At 34.5% G+C, this 13,190-nt stretch overlaps 1 protein-coding gene across 1 annotated transcript in view; it reads left to right on the top strand.

Moving 5' to 3' along the window:
• The window catches only part of LOC107679570 (polypeptide N-acetylgalactosaminyltransferase 18-like), a 55,923-nt gene that overhangs the window by 26,992 nt on the left and 15,741 nt on the right, over positions 1-13,190 (top strand). Inside the window, exons 3-8 of the mRNA XM_016475154.1 lie at positions 481-647; positions 3,023-3,198; positions 3,750-3,818; positions 7,278-7,463; positions 9,368-9,553; positions 12,306-12,443. Of these exons, the coding sequence (XP_016330640.1) occupies positions 481-647; positions 3,023-3,198; positions 3,750-3,818; positions 7,278-7,463; positions 9,368-9,553; positions 12,306-12,443 (922 nt within the window). The remainder of the gene's footprint in view (positions 1-480; positions 648-3,022; positions 3,199-3,749; positions 3,819-7,277; positions 7,464-9,367; positions 9,554-12,305; positions 12,444-13,190) is intronic.

Below are 13,190 nucleotides of genomic sequence, written 5' to 3'. Positions count from 1 at the left end.
TATAAATATTTTAATAATTTATTTTTACTTTCTATGCAATACAAAGATCAACTGATAAATTTTGCTTATAACATATAATGTTTTTTTTTTAATATCACATCCATACGGATGTGGATTTATACGAGACAGAGCAATAATACATTTGGCACAGACATCATCTTTCAAAGTGTCAAACTGGAATGAAACACCTCCAGTTATATAATTGTTTATATGTAAAATGTTTGTGTGAAATCAAAACAGTCATGTGTCAGTCTTGCACATTCATTTTTAATTAAATATATAACTCAAAACACATAAACACCTCCTTTCAGACTCTTCAAACTGAAATTAAATTCCAGTCACAAATGTTACCAAAGTGATTAAAGGCAAAACTCAAGAAAAGAAAAAGTTTGAGATATTTAATCTTGGAAAGACTTCTCTTCCAGGTGTGTTATCCTGTATTTATGTACGTGTTTTTTTTTGTTTGTTTTTTGTCTGCAGGTGCAGAAACATCTCGTACCCCTCCAATCTACCACAAGTCAGCATCATCTTCATCTTTGTGAATGAGGCGCTGTCGGTCATCCTGCGTTCCGTTCATTCAGTGATCCACTGGACGCCCTCCCACTTGCTCAAGGAGATTATACTCGTGGATGACAACAGCAACAACGGTGAGGGCTTGTTTTTGCCCCAGTGCTGCTTGTTTGATTTGCTGGGGGTAAACAGGGACTGTGGGGGATTGATTATTGTATGACAGATTATGATGAATAATGCATATGAATGTGGATTCATGTGGAAAGAATATTTGAGGTCTGTAACATGATAATACTAGGGGATTATGGGCAGCAGATGTACATGTATCCCGTATGCACAACTAAATGTTTTATGCTTTGGCATCAGAAGCTAGTCATTTCTCTTAAAAACATTATAGTCTAGAAGGAGTCAGATTAATCAAGCAAATTCTTTATCCAAAGAGAAATCTACTTCCATTTTGCATATCATCTGTTCTAAATATTATGTGAGATGTATCTAAAATCATAGCATCAGAAAGGTGCCCAGATGATGTAACGTACCTTGTGCATCCATATATGCTGCTGTATCTTAAATTTATATTTGTGCAAATACATCATACACTTTATATCAGTCCATGCATTCCCTGGCAATAAAGTAAAATTAATTAAAAAAAAAAAAATAAATGAAATAATAATTTTGGCATTAGTACATACAATATCACATACATTGCAGTATAAATGGGTTTGTTAACTTAAATTAGCTGCCTCATGTCCATAAGGAGTTGTTGAATATAACTTGCACATTGGAGGTAATAGCAGTAGAAAAGGTAAAAAAATTATAAATAAAAAAACATTTTAAAGATATACTAAATTGTTGATAATGTTTTACATATAAATATAGTAATGATGTATAATAATAATAATAATAATTAATAATATGAAATATAATTAATATATAATATATAATTAATTAAATACAATAAAGCCAACCTTAAGGTAAAAATAATAAATAAAAAGTAAGGTTTTTAATATTTATATTTTGCAGATATTTTAATATGAATTCAGTTCAATTCAATTCAAGTTTATTTGTATAGCGCTTTTCACGATGCAAATCATTGCAATACATTATAGCAATTATTATATATTGCGATCAAACTTATAGCAAAATTTGGTAGTTTTGTATGTTGTCTGAGGGGTTGACATCATCTCAGGTCTTTTTTATTATATATATTATATATATTAAGATACACTGTTAATGTAAGAAAGGTAAAAGTAAATAAAACATGAATATACAAAAAAAAAATAATAGTTGTTAATAATATATAAAATTTTATTATATAATATTATCAAATATTTAAGATATACTGTCAGTCAATAATAAATAATGCTTGTTAATAATTATGATTTTACAGATATTGTTTTAATATGATTATATAATGTCAAATATATAAAATACACTATATAATAGAATATACAATATAATAGAAATAATAATTTAAAAATAAATATTTAAAATCTACAAATAATGTATAGTAATGTTTTGCTTAATATTAATACAAAAGAAGTAAGATACACTTTCAACTTAAACTAAAAACAATAAATAAATATTTTAAAGATTTGTAATTTAATCGATTCTTTCAGTTTTATTAAAAAAACACAAAAAAATAAGACAGATATGTAAATATCGTGTCATTATTTTTCACACACTGTATAAATAGATCTGTATACACTGAAATATAATATATAACTGCCTTTATATTGTGTCCCTGCTAGGGGATAAAGAAATTTGTTGGTCCTTGACATCAAAATGTTTGAAAAGCCCTGTGTAGACTGTTGGCTTAAGAATGGCTATTTTCTGAAGATAATTGCTGGCTCTGTGCTGTAAAGTACACTACTGAGGTGGGTTCATCCCAGGCGGTTCAGAAAGCAAAAGCTTTTATTTACTCCCAGTCACCTCTAGAGTATTTGGTTTTTCCAGAATAATGACTTCACAGTGGTTATGCTACAGTGACCTTTTACTCGGCGTGTGTGGGATATGGTAAGGGGGCAGGGCGGTTAACGTGAGGTGCAGAGGTTTGGACATTTCTTTCTCCCACAGATTGATAGTGGCCCCACGTCACACCATCTGGTTGCTATGGTGAGACAGGATGATGGCTTTCTCCCTAATAAAAACAAACAGCACAGGAGACAGATGGGAGGGGAGTAATCACCAGCAGACAGCGGTAGAGACTCCAAATATCACAGACCGCTGGCAAATATTAGTATCTGATGTTCGCAGCATTCCAGTTCATGTTCGTAATTCCCTGAGAGGTCGAAGGGGGAGACTATATAAACGAATTTTGATTAGAATGTAATAAAAGTCAGGTACATGTGTCAGTAGGGTCTCCCCGCTTCATTTCGAGCGAGTACTGAAACTTTCTCAGAGGCCACGAGAGTGATTTTAGTAAAAAGCAGGTATGAGGTATGAATTTTCAGATTGCATGAAGAGACTATTTTTCAACTATTTTCCCCTCTTTCCTTCACTTCACGCAAAGCTGAACTGTCGGAAAACCTGCAGAGGTTTGTGGACGAGACCAACCAGCAGCGTCCCGACTTCATTAAAGTGGTTCGGCATGATAGGCAGGAGGGTTTGATTCGCTCTCGGGTCAGCGGCTGGAGAGCTGCGACCGCTCCTGTCGTGGCTCTGTTTGATGCCCATGTGGAGTTCAGCGTTGGATGGTCAGTGACACTTGATTTTTAAAATCATTTTGCTGCCAGTACTGGACATAAAAATTATATAAAGTTTTTACTTATGTTGTGTAAAGTTCTGATGTTTTCAAAATATGATTTAGAGTTTATAATAAAATTCATATAATACGATTTATAAACAATTTACAATAAATGATTAAATTAAATACAATAAATGACAAAATATTATTTTATAATAAAAATCTTATATGCTAAAAAATAACCAAAAATGTTTTTTGTAAAATATCTGAATATTTTTTTAGATTACCATTTTTAATTAATACAATGGTGTATCTTTAATTTAATTGGAATATTACTATGTGGAATATATAGATGCCAGTAATGGTTCCTGGTTTATTTCGATTAAGGCACAACTGTAAACTGACTCACGGTTCAGTCAGTTGTGAACTCAGAATGGGCTCTGATTCACTGATTGAGCCTAATTTAAACCTTTATCAGTGATTGAGAATGAAAACTGTCTTTGATCATGTCAGATGTCAGCTTGGTTTTATTTGCAATCTGTTGTGGTTCCAGGTAAAGAGTATTGACTTTGTCAGTAACGTCTCTTTTGTGACATGCTTATTGGTGGTTAATTTGGGCAAGGTAGGGGGAGCGTTAAATTGTTTTGTACAAATAATAGGCCTGTTCAAATAATAGGTAATATCAGGCAACATTATTCATTATTCATATAATAATAAAATAATTTTTTTCTGAGTATATATCATGAAATACTTTTTTCCACTTCATGTTTTATTATTATTATTATTATTATTATTATTATAAAAATAATAAAAAATTATAATATTTTCAGGAGATACATCAAGGTTTGCAGCCTCTGGTTACAGATAGACCTGTGTGTGTGTGTGTGTGTGTGTGTGTGTGTGTGTGTGTGTGTGTGTGTGTCAATGCACACAATTAAAGTAGATATCTCTGTGGCTCGCTAATGATAACCTGCCAAACATACATCTCACTCCAAACTGGCAGGGTCCTAACCTCTCACTATTACACATGTACGGAGCCCTATCGAGACCTCTGCCGACTCCCATCAGACCAAGCAGGCCTGTAATTAGCCTCCTCAGCCAGAATCCAAGGCCAGAATGGAGCTCGCCACAGCAGACACAGCCACTTGCTCTCACTGTGATTTGGCCTAGCAAAGTTGCAATCACTCCACGCAGGGTGCACCTTGACAATATCCAGCAGATCAAACCCCCCATTACACGCATAGATTTTTTTTCTGGGTTTCATCACTAAGAGCCTCAATGAGGAGAGAGGAAATGAAAATGTCTCAGGAAGTGGCAGGCACCATGTGTGCGGTGGGATTTGGTACTGCGTGGAGATAATGGGCCTCAACATCTGTTCATACAGCTGTGCCTCTACAGTCTAATTCCACACTCTCATCTTCTGAGCTCCTTTGTGCCCCCGAATCTCCAAACGCAACATCGCACAAATGTTGCAATCCTGCAGACATTGCCAAAAAAGGAGGATCTTTCTGCAGCAGGTTTTTGAAGGTCTGTAGTTCAGGCATGATGAAGATAAATTTTCTTTGTCATTTGGTTGCGATTTTAGTTAACAGATGCTATATGCAAAAATAAATAAATGATAAATCAATATTTGTTTTCTTGGTTTGCAGTGAAAATACCTAAAAACCAAAAACTATTATTAATTAATTATTTTATTTACATTTTAGCTTAAATAAAACAATAAATGCAAATGAATTTCTTAGATGTTCAGTCATGGATCATTGGGATTGTTGTCAACGATTATGCATATGAATCATTCTCCTGGCAAATAGGAACAACACACATCTGTCCACTTCCTGTTGAATCCTGTCCAACGAGTCATAGCGTTAAAAGCCTGCCAAACAAGCAGATCAGAATGAATACGATCCCCCCCACTTTCCCATTCATACAAATAATCAGATACAAAATACACAACCAGGGTCTCTTGATAAACCAACTTTTAGTTTGATGCAAACTGGATGCTTTTAAATATACAGTTCAGTTGCACTGAAATGACCCTGACATATGCCTCAGCCAGATGTTGCACTTCATATTTCACCAAACCAGGCCTGAACGAAAGGTTTGGGTGTGAGAATTAAGTGCAGCACGCTGGCATGTGGCCTATATAATCCCGTGTGTAGATTTACTACAGAGATACTCTCGGTTTAAAAGCTCTGCAGGAGTGCAGTGGGTTGGGAAAAACCAAGAAAATCAAACCCACACACAGAAATAAGCTGCCATTTTTCATTTTGAGCAGCATAACGTGTGCTAATTGAGGGTAAATCAATAAATAAACAGCAGCTTTTTGTGATTTTTTTCTCTCCCATCTTTACTGACACACCAGGTGGTGACTACGCTGTTAAATTGCTCAATGTCAGCCGCGTGTCAGGCAAATATGTTGAATTCTAGCAAGTTAAATGGCCTGTTAGAGCTTTCAAATAGGTCCTTTCGAAATTCTCCTTACCATGTGGTGAAAGGCACCAATATTGTTTTGTAAATGAAGAGCCAATTTAGGAGTTTAGTTTGAACAAAGAGCTCCGCTGTGTGAAAATTAGAAACCTTTAGTTGATAATTATAGAAAATGAACGTCCTTGATTTGAAGTGTATTGTTTAGCTTATTAAACAATAAATGCAAATGAATTTCTTAGATGTTTAGGTTCTGCAAAAAAAAAAGAAAAAAAAAAAGCAAAACAAAAGCACTGATAGTTTTGTTGTTTTTTGTTTGTTTATTTAGTTAGTTAGTTAGTTAGCATTGTAGATCATTCTCTTTGAGTTGCATTTTTAGACCACTGCAAAAAATAATTTTTAATCAGTATTTTGTCTTGTTTACAGTGGAAATACCTAAAACAAGATCAAATGAATTAAAAAGCATCTTGCATCTGATTTTTAAGACTTGTTTTCAGAGATTATATTTATTATTCATTTTGAAAATGTTTTTATCCAAAGTAACTTACTTGCTTTTTGCTTTTATAACAAAGTTTTTTTTTTTGCTTAAATCAGGAAGAAATAATTTGCCAGTAGTGTAAGACAAACTTAATGTAAGATATTGTTTGTGTTAATTAGCATTTTTGTTTTGAAAGTAAAACTTATTTTAAATACTATACATTATTATGCTATAATAATGTAATATAATAATAATAATAATAATAATAATATAGTAACGATTAAGATGTTGCATTTTTGTAATTCAATAACCTTCTTATGTTGAATTCTAGCAAGTTAAATGGCCTGTTAGAGCTTTCAAACAGGTCCTTTCGAAATTCTCCTTACCATGTGGTGAAAGGCACCAATATTGTTTTGTAAATGAAGAGCCAATTTAGGAGTTTAGTTTGAACATCAATAACCTTCTTTCTATACTGCAGTTATGTTTTGAAGATATTTTGATGGACAGTTTTCTAAAATTACACCTTGTCAGTCAAACTCACGCTGGAGGCACTGAAGCAAAAGAAAATGTCCTGTTTTGCTGACCCTCATTGACATGGTGTTAAGGGGAGCTATTTTCACTTTGAAAGAGGGTACATGCTCAATAAAAGGTCAACGCATCTGTTCTCTTCTATTCTTAGCTCTCGATAAAGGGCTCTGTTTATCAGTGATTGAGAATGAAAACTGTCTTTGATCATGTCAGATGTCAGCTTGGTTTTATTTGCAATCTGTTGTGGTTCCAGGTAAAGAGTATTGACTTTGTCAGTAACGTGTAAATGAAGAGCCAATTTAGGAGTTTAGTTTGAACAAAGAGCTCCGCTGTGTGAAAATTAGAAACCTTTAGTTGATAATTATAGAAAATGAACGTCCTTGATTTGAAGTGTATTGTTTAGCTTATTTGTTTCAACAAAGCCTTTTTATTTCAATAAGGTACAGTACTTTTTGTTCCTTATGGAGTGTTGTTTTTTTCTCAGTAATTTGGTTTATTCTGCTATATGACTCACATACTCCCTAATGACTCACAAGAACTGTTTTTGTGGACTGCCTAATGCAATGGATGCTAAAGGGCATTTTCGAGAGCTAATTTTTCTTCATCCTTGTCAAAATTCAAAACACGAGACATTCATGTGTGTGTAATCAGGTATGGCTGTGCGGTGGAAGCGTGGAGGTCATGCCCTGTTCCAGAATAGCTCATATTGAGCGCGCACACAAGCCCTACACAGAGGACCTGGCAAATCACGTCCGCAGGAACGCTCTGAGAGTGGCCGAGGTGTGGATGGACGAGTTCAAGAGCCACGTTTATATGGCCTGGAACGTTCCACAACAGGTACTACACCTCTCACTTGCACTTTATATGAGTAGTTGAAGCTCTAAAATCTGAATGGATTGAAATCTAGGATTCAGAATCTTACTTACAGCAGGAAATAAATAGTAGCTGATGATCGTTTTTAATTGTGATTTGTGATTGTGAATTAAAAGAAAATAAATCTTACACAATTTTACATAAAATCGACAAGAAATATTTAAAAATCGGAACATTTCTAAATCAACAAATAAACAAACTTGTGACTATATATATATATATATATATATATATATATTAGTCTTAAGAATGAAACAAGAATCTTTTGTATACATTATAAATTAAATATTTTTTAAATATTAAATGTGAGGTTTAAATTAAAACACAATTTTACATAAAATCGACAAGAAATATTTAAAAATCGGAACATTTCTAAATCAACAAATAAACAAACTTGTGACACTGACTATGTGGACTCCTCACAAACTTTCATTCAAATTTTTATTCAAATTATCTTATTCATATACTATTTTCACTGAAAGTGCTGATAATTTGTAATTTAAAAAATTGTAATATACACTACCATTCAAAAGTTTGGGGCCTGTAAGATGTTTTAATGTTTTTGAAAAAAAAGTCTCTTATGTTTACTAAAGGCTACAGTTATTTGAAAATATACAGTAATAAAAAGTAATATTGTGAAATATTATTATAATTTAGGTTTAAATTAAAACAATAAAGTAGTAAATTTGATTTCTTAGATGTTTAGATAAAAAAAATTTAAAAGCCAAACAAAATCAATGATAAACTGATTTTTTCATTGTAGATCACTCCCGGTGGTGTTTTTTGGAAAGCGACCAAGTCTTAAATGTCTCCCAGACAATATAAGGCTGGTTTGATTCTCATTTCATGCTTGTGAAATTTGCTTCTTTGCGACAGATTACAGATTGAATATCTCTGTCTGCAGCAGGTATTGTATGCAAATGTGAGAAATGATTTTTTAATGCTTCGGGAGAACAGACGGCTCAGTCATGGATCATTGGGATTGCTGTCAACGATTATACAGTTCAGTTGCACTGAAATGACCCTGACATATGCCTCAGCCAGATGTTGCACTTCATATTTCACCAAACCAGGCCTGAACGAAAGGTTTGGGTGTGAGAATTAAGTGCAGCACGCTGGCATGTGGCCTATATAATCCCGTGTGTAGATTTACTACAGAGATACTCTCGGTTTAAAAGCTCTGCAGGAGTGCAGTGGGTTGGGAAAAACCAAGAAAATCAAACCCACACACAGAAATAAGCTGCCATTTTTCATTTTGAGCAGCATAACGTGTGCTAATTGAGGGTAAATCAATAAATAAACAGCAGCTTTTTGTGATTTTTTTCTCTCCCATCTTTACTGACACACCAGGTGGTGACTACGCTGTTAAATTGCTCAATGTCAGCCGCGTGTCAGGCAAATATGTTGAATTCTAGCAAGTTAAATGGCCTGTTAGAGCTTTCAAACAGGTCCTTTCGAAATTCTCCTTACCATGTGGTGAAAGGCACCAATATTGTTTTGTAAATGAAGAGCCAATTTAGGAGTTTAGTTTGAACAAAGAGCTCCGCTGTGTGAAAATTAGAAACCTTTAGTTGATAATTATAGAAAATGAACGTCCTTGATTTGAAGTGTATTGTTTAGCTTATTTGTTTCAACAAAGCCTTTTTATTTCAATAAGGTACAGTACTTTTTGTTCCTTATGGAGTGTTGTTTTTTTCTCAGTAATTTGGTTTATTCTGCTATATGACTCACATACTCCCTAATGACTCACAAGAACTGTTTTTGTGGACTGCCTAATGCAATGGATGCTAAAGGGCATTTTCGAGAGCTAATTTTTCTTCATCCTTGTCAAAATTCAAAACACGAGACATTCATGTGTGTGTAATCAGGTATGGCTGTGCGGTGGAAGCGTGGAGGTCATGCCCTGTTCCAGAATAGCTCATATTGAGCGCGCACACAAGCCCTACACAGAGGACCTGGCAAATCACGTCCGCAGGAACGCTCTGAGAGTGGCCGAGGTGTGGATGGACGAGTTCAAGAGCCACGTTTATATGGCCTGGAACGTTCCACAACAGGTACTACACCTCTCACTTGCACTTTATATGAGTAGTTGAAGCTCTAAAATCTGAATGGATTGAAATCTAGGATTCAGAATCTTACTTACAGCAGGAAATAAATAGTAGCTGATGATCGTTTTTAATTGTGATTTGTGATTGTGAATTAAAAGAAAATAAATCTTACACAATTTTACATAAAATCGACAAGAAATATTTAAAAATCGGAACATTTCTAAATCAACAAATAAACAAACTTGTGACACTGACTATGTGGACTCCTCACAAACTTTCATTCAAATTTTTATTCAAATTATCTTATTCATATACTATTTTCACTGAAAGTGCTGATAATTTGTAATTTAAAAAATTGTAATATACACTACCATTCAAAAGTTTGGGGCCTGTAAGATGTTTTAATGTTTTTGAAAAAAAAGTCTCTTATGTTTACTAAAGGCTACAGTTATTTGAAAATATACAGTAATAAAAAGTAATATTGTGAAATATTATTATAATTTAAAAGTGTCACATGATCCTTCAGAAATCATTCTAATATGCTGATTTGCTGCTCAAGAAACATTTCTTATTATTATCAATGTTGAAAACAGTTGTGCTGCTACATTTTTTAGATATTGTTTTACAGGATTCTTGGATAACTTAAAAGTTAGAAAGAACAGCATTTATATGAAATAGCAAACTTTCATAACATTATAAATATCTTTACTGCCACTTTTGATCAATTTAATGAATCCCTGTTGAATAAAAGTATTAATTTCTTTCAAAAAGAAACGTTTTACTGTTTTATTGATCCCAAACTTTTGAATAGTAGTGTATAAATTAAATTAGAAATATGCAAAATAGAAGCATTTCCACTTGAGGTCTCAGAAACGTATTTGTATATCAGTAGGCTAAGCTAAATTGCTTGGCAACCATAAGTTGCCTACAGTCAATTTAATTATCCTTTGCACATTAGAGTTTTATTGTATTTCGGCTGTCACTGTTTTAGAAAAGAAAAAAGCCACTGTAAACCAATCTCTACTGTGTTTTTTACCCATGGTTAAAGGGGATTTAAGCACTCGTTTTACCTAACAACACACACATTTAACCATGGCATGTTTTCTGTAACACACAGCCTTGAGTGGCTTTCAGTTCTATATTAGTACATGAATGTGATGGAAATTAAAGGATACATGCTGGTTTGTCATTTTAAGTGAAGATGTAATGGGCTGAGATGTAATGACCTTGACTTATTTAAGCTAGTCATTAGGGCTTTTTAATGAGCTCTCACTTTTGAGCTGTACATATTCTTCCCATGACGCCCTGAAATGCCACAGCATATAGCATCACTTCACTTGAAGCCACTGTAAGTGCCTGAACCAGGGGTGTAGCGTCTGGGTATGCAGGGTATGCACGTGCATATGGGCCTGGGTGGATTGGGGGCCCGCTATCACAGGCTTAAGCCCAAAGTATACTTCAGCCGTCCGAGTCCGTGCACCGTCCGCATTGCGTACAGTAATTTTCGTCATCAGGAGCATTCACGGACATCCGCACACCCCGTCCACGTACAGCCCAATTTCTGTGACCGCAAGGACAATGCGCGTACAACAGCGCATACGAGAGTGAATTGAGTGCTTGAAAACAAAAGTCCACTAGATAGTGTGCACGCGCCGAACGCATCCCATTTCGTGCTCATGGCAAAGGAAAGGCTCGTGCGCGCATCTGTGAGTGAGACAGAGCGAAACTTGCACAGTGATTTATACCCGGGCCTTAAATTTGTGCCGGAACAAGCCAGATCCAGCACCTCATTTAGGGCATGCCCAATCTCATACACCAAACCAATGAAAGATCTTTGTTATGAGCTCTGTTCATATGTTCAGGCAAAGGCCTATAATAACAATAATGTTGTCAGTTATTTGCTATATCCATGCTGAATGTACTTTTAAAAATTTGTTAAGAAGTTGAATAAATGCTGCTAAAAATGGTCCATGCCAGGATCTATTGGATTTGACCGGTATTCGTTTTTCTGTCATTTGTGAAGTGGGTTTCTGAAAATTATGCATGCAGTTTGGCTGTTGTAATAATGTAATACAGTATTTTAAATGGGTCGCATTTAAGCTTATACATAGGTTTTTCTGAAAAATTTGTCTATGTCTGCACATTTTGGGATATTGTACAAGAATAAAATCTCCAAAATGTAACTCGTACAGTCGCTTAGGTGGATACTTTTTTTCAACAAAATAAAATGTACATAAACTGTGATGGAAACATATTTACAAAATAAAAAATGTGCATTAAAAAAGTCTGTGAATGAATAATTCATTCATAACTGTAACAGGAATAATCTTAGGACTCAGCATCGCATCTGAAATGGTGTTCTGATCATTCTGAAATTCCAAAGCCAGAGTCGAGTCAGTTGGCAATTTTTTTTTTAAAATAGATCTACAATGCAAAGTCATAATGATGAAGGTGCGCATAGACTGTAGTGATCCTAGAACTGACACGCCGTTGTCATGAATTTTTTTTATAAAAATGTTAATATATTAATATCACAACAGAGGGGGCCTTTACATTTTTTTTGCATATGGGCCCGAGGCTGACTTGCTACGCCACTGGCCTGAACATGAAGGACTGAGATAAATGTACATTGACTCAATAAGAGCTTTTCTTCCACCGCATTCCTGAGCATCATGTTCTAGCAGTTTGATTCTGCACTCTATAAATGAATTCTTGTGTTCTCACGACTACATGTGCTTGTGGGTGTTTGTGTGTGCAGGACTCAGGGATCGATATTGGTGATATCAGAGAAAGAAAAGCTCTCAGAGAGAGACTCCGCTGCAAACCCTTCAGCTGGTTCCTGAAGAATATTTATTCTGAGATGAGAACCTACACAGAGACCATCGCTTATGGTGTAGTGAGTATCCACTTTTCATCAAATAACGGTCTTCGCTTTAAAGGGTTACTTCACCCAAAAATGAAAATTAGACTGTGTTTTACTCACCCTCAAAGCATCCTAGGTGTATATGACTTTCTTCTTTCAGATGAATCCAGTCGGAGTTATATTAAAGGGGTCATTATGTTTGAAATATGGATATTTTTCTTACAAAAACTCATGGATTCGCTACAGGTGGCCTTTATTCATCCCCCGGAGCCATCTGCGGCACATTTTATTATGAATGCACGAGCTTTATTTGACGACATGTGGACTGTTCAACTGCAACACCCTCTGAGTGCCATTAAACAGCTTGAAAGATCAAAGACAACTTTTAACATAACTCTGACTGGATTCGTCTGAAAGAAGAAAGTCATATACACCTAGGATGCTTCGAGGGTAAGTAAAACACAAGCTCATTTTCATTTTTGGGTGAACTAACCCTTTAAGGTCCATATACAAAACTGATGCCATTTGTGTCCCTCATGTACTGTACAAATATGTAAAAATAATTACCTAAAGAATACATAGTGCCAATTTTGAATGTCTTAATAGACATTTTTTCACATCAACAAAAAAAAAATGTATATATATTTTTTTAATTTTAGTGGAATTTTTACAATTTTAGAATATATTTATTGTATTTTTTAACTTCTGTATTAGCAAATATGTATGTGTGTGTGTATCTGTGTCTATATATATATATATATATATATATACACACACACA

Source organism: Sinocyclocheilus anshuiensis, unplaced genomic scaffold (assembly GCF_001515605.1).
Source record: "Sinocyclocheilus anshuiensis isolate Anshui unplaced genomic scaffold, SAMN03320099.WGS_v1.1 scaffold288, whole genome shotgun sequence".
In the NCBI taxonomy this organism is placed as follows: Eukaryota; Metazoa; Chordata; class Actinopteri; order Cypriniformes; family Cyprinidae; genus Sinocyclocheilus; species Sinocyclocheilus anshuiensis.
This window is presented reverse-complemented; position numbering and strand designations above follow the sequence as displayed.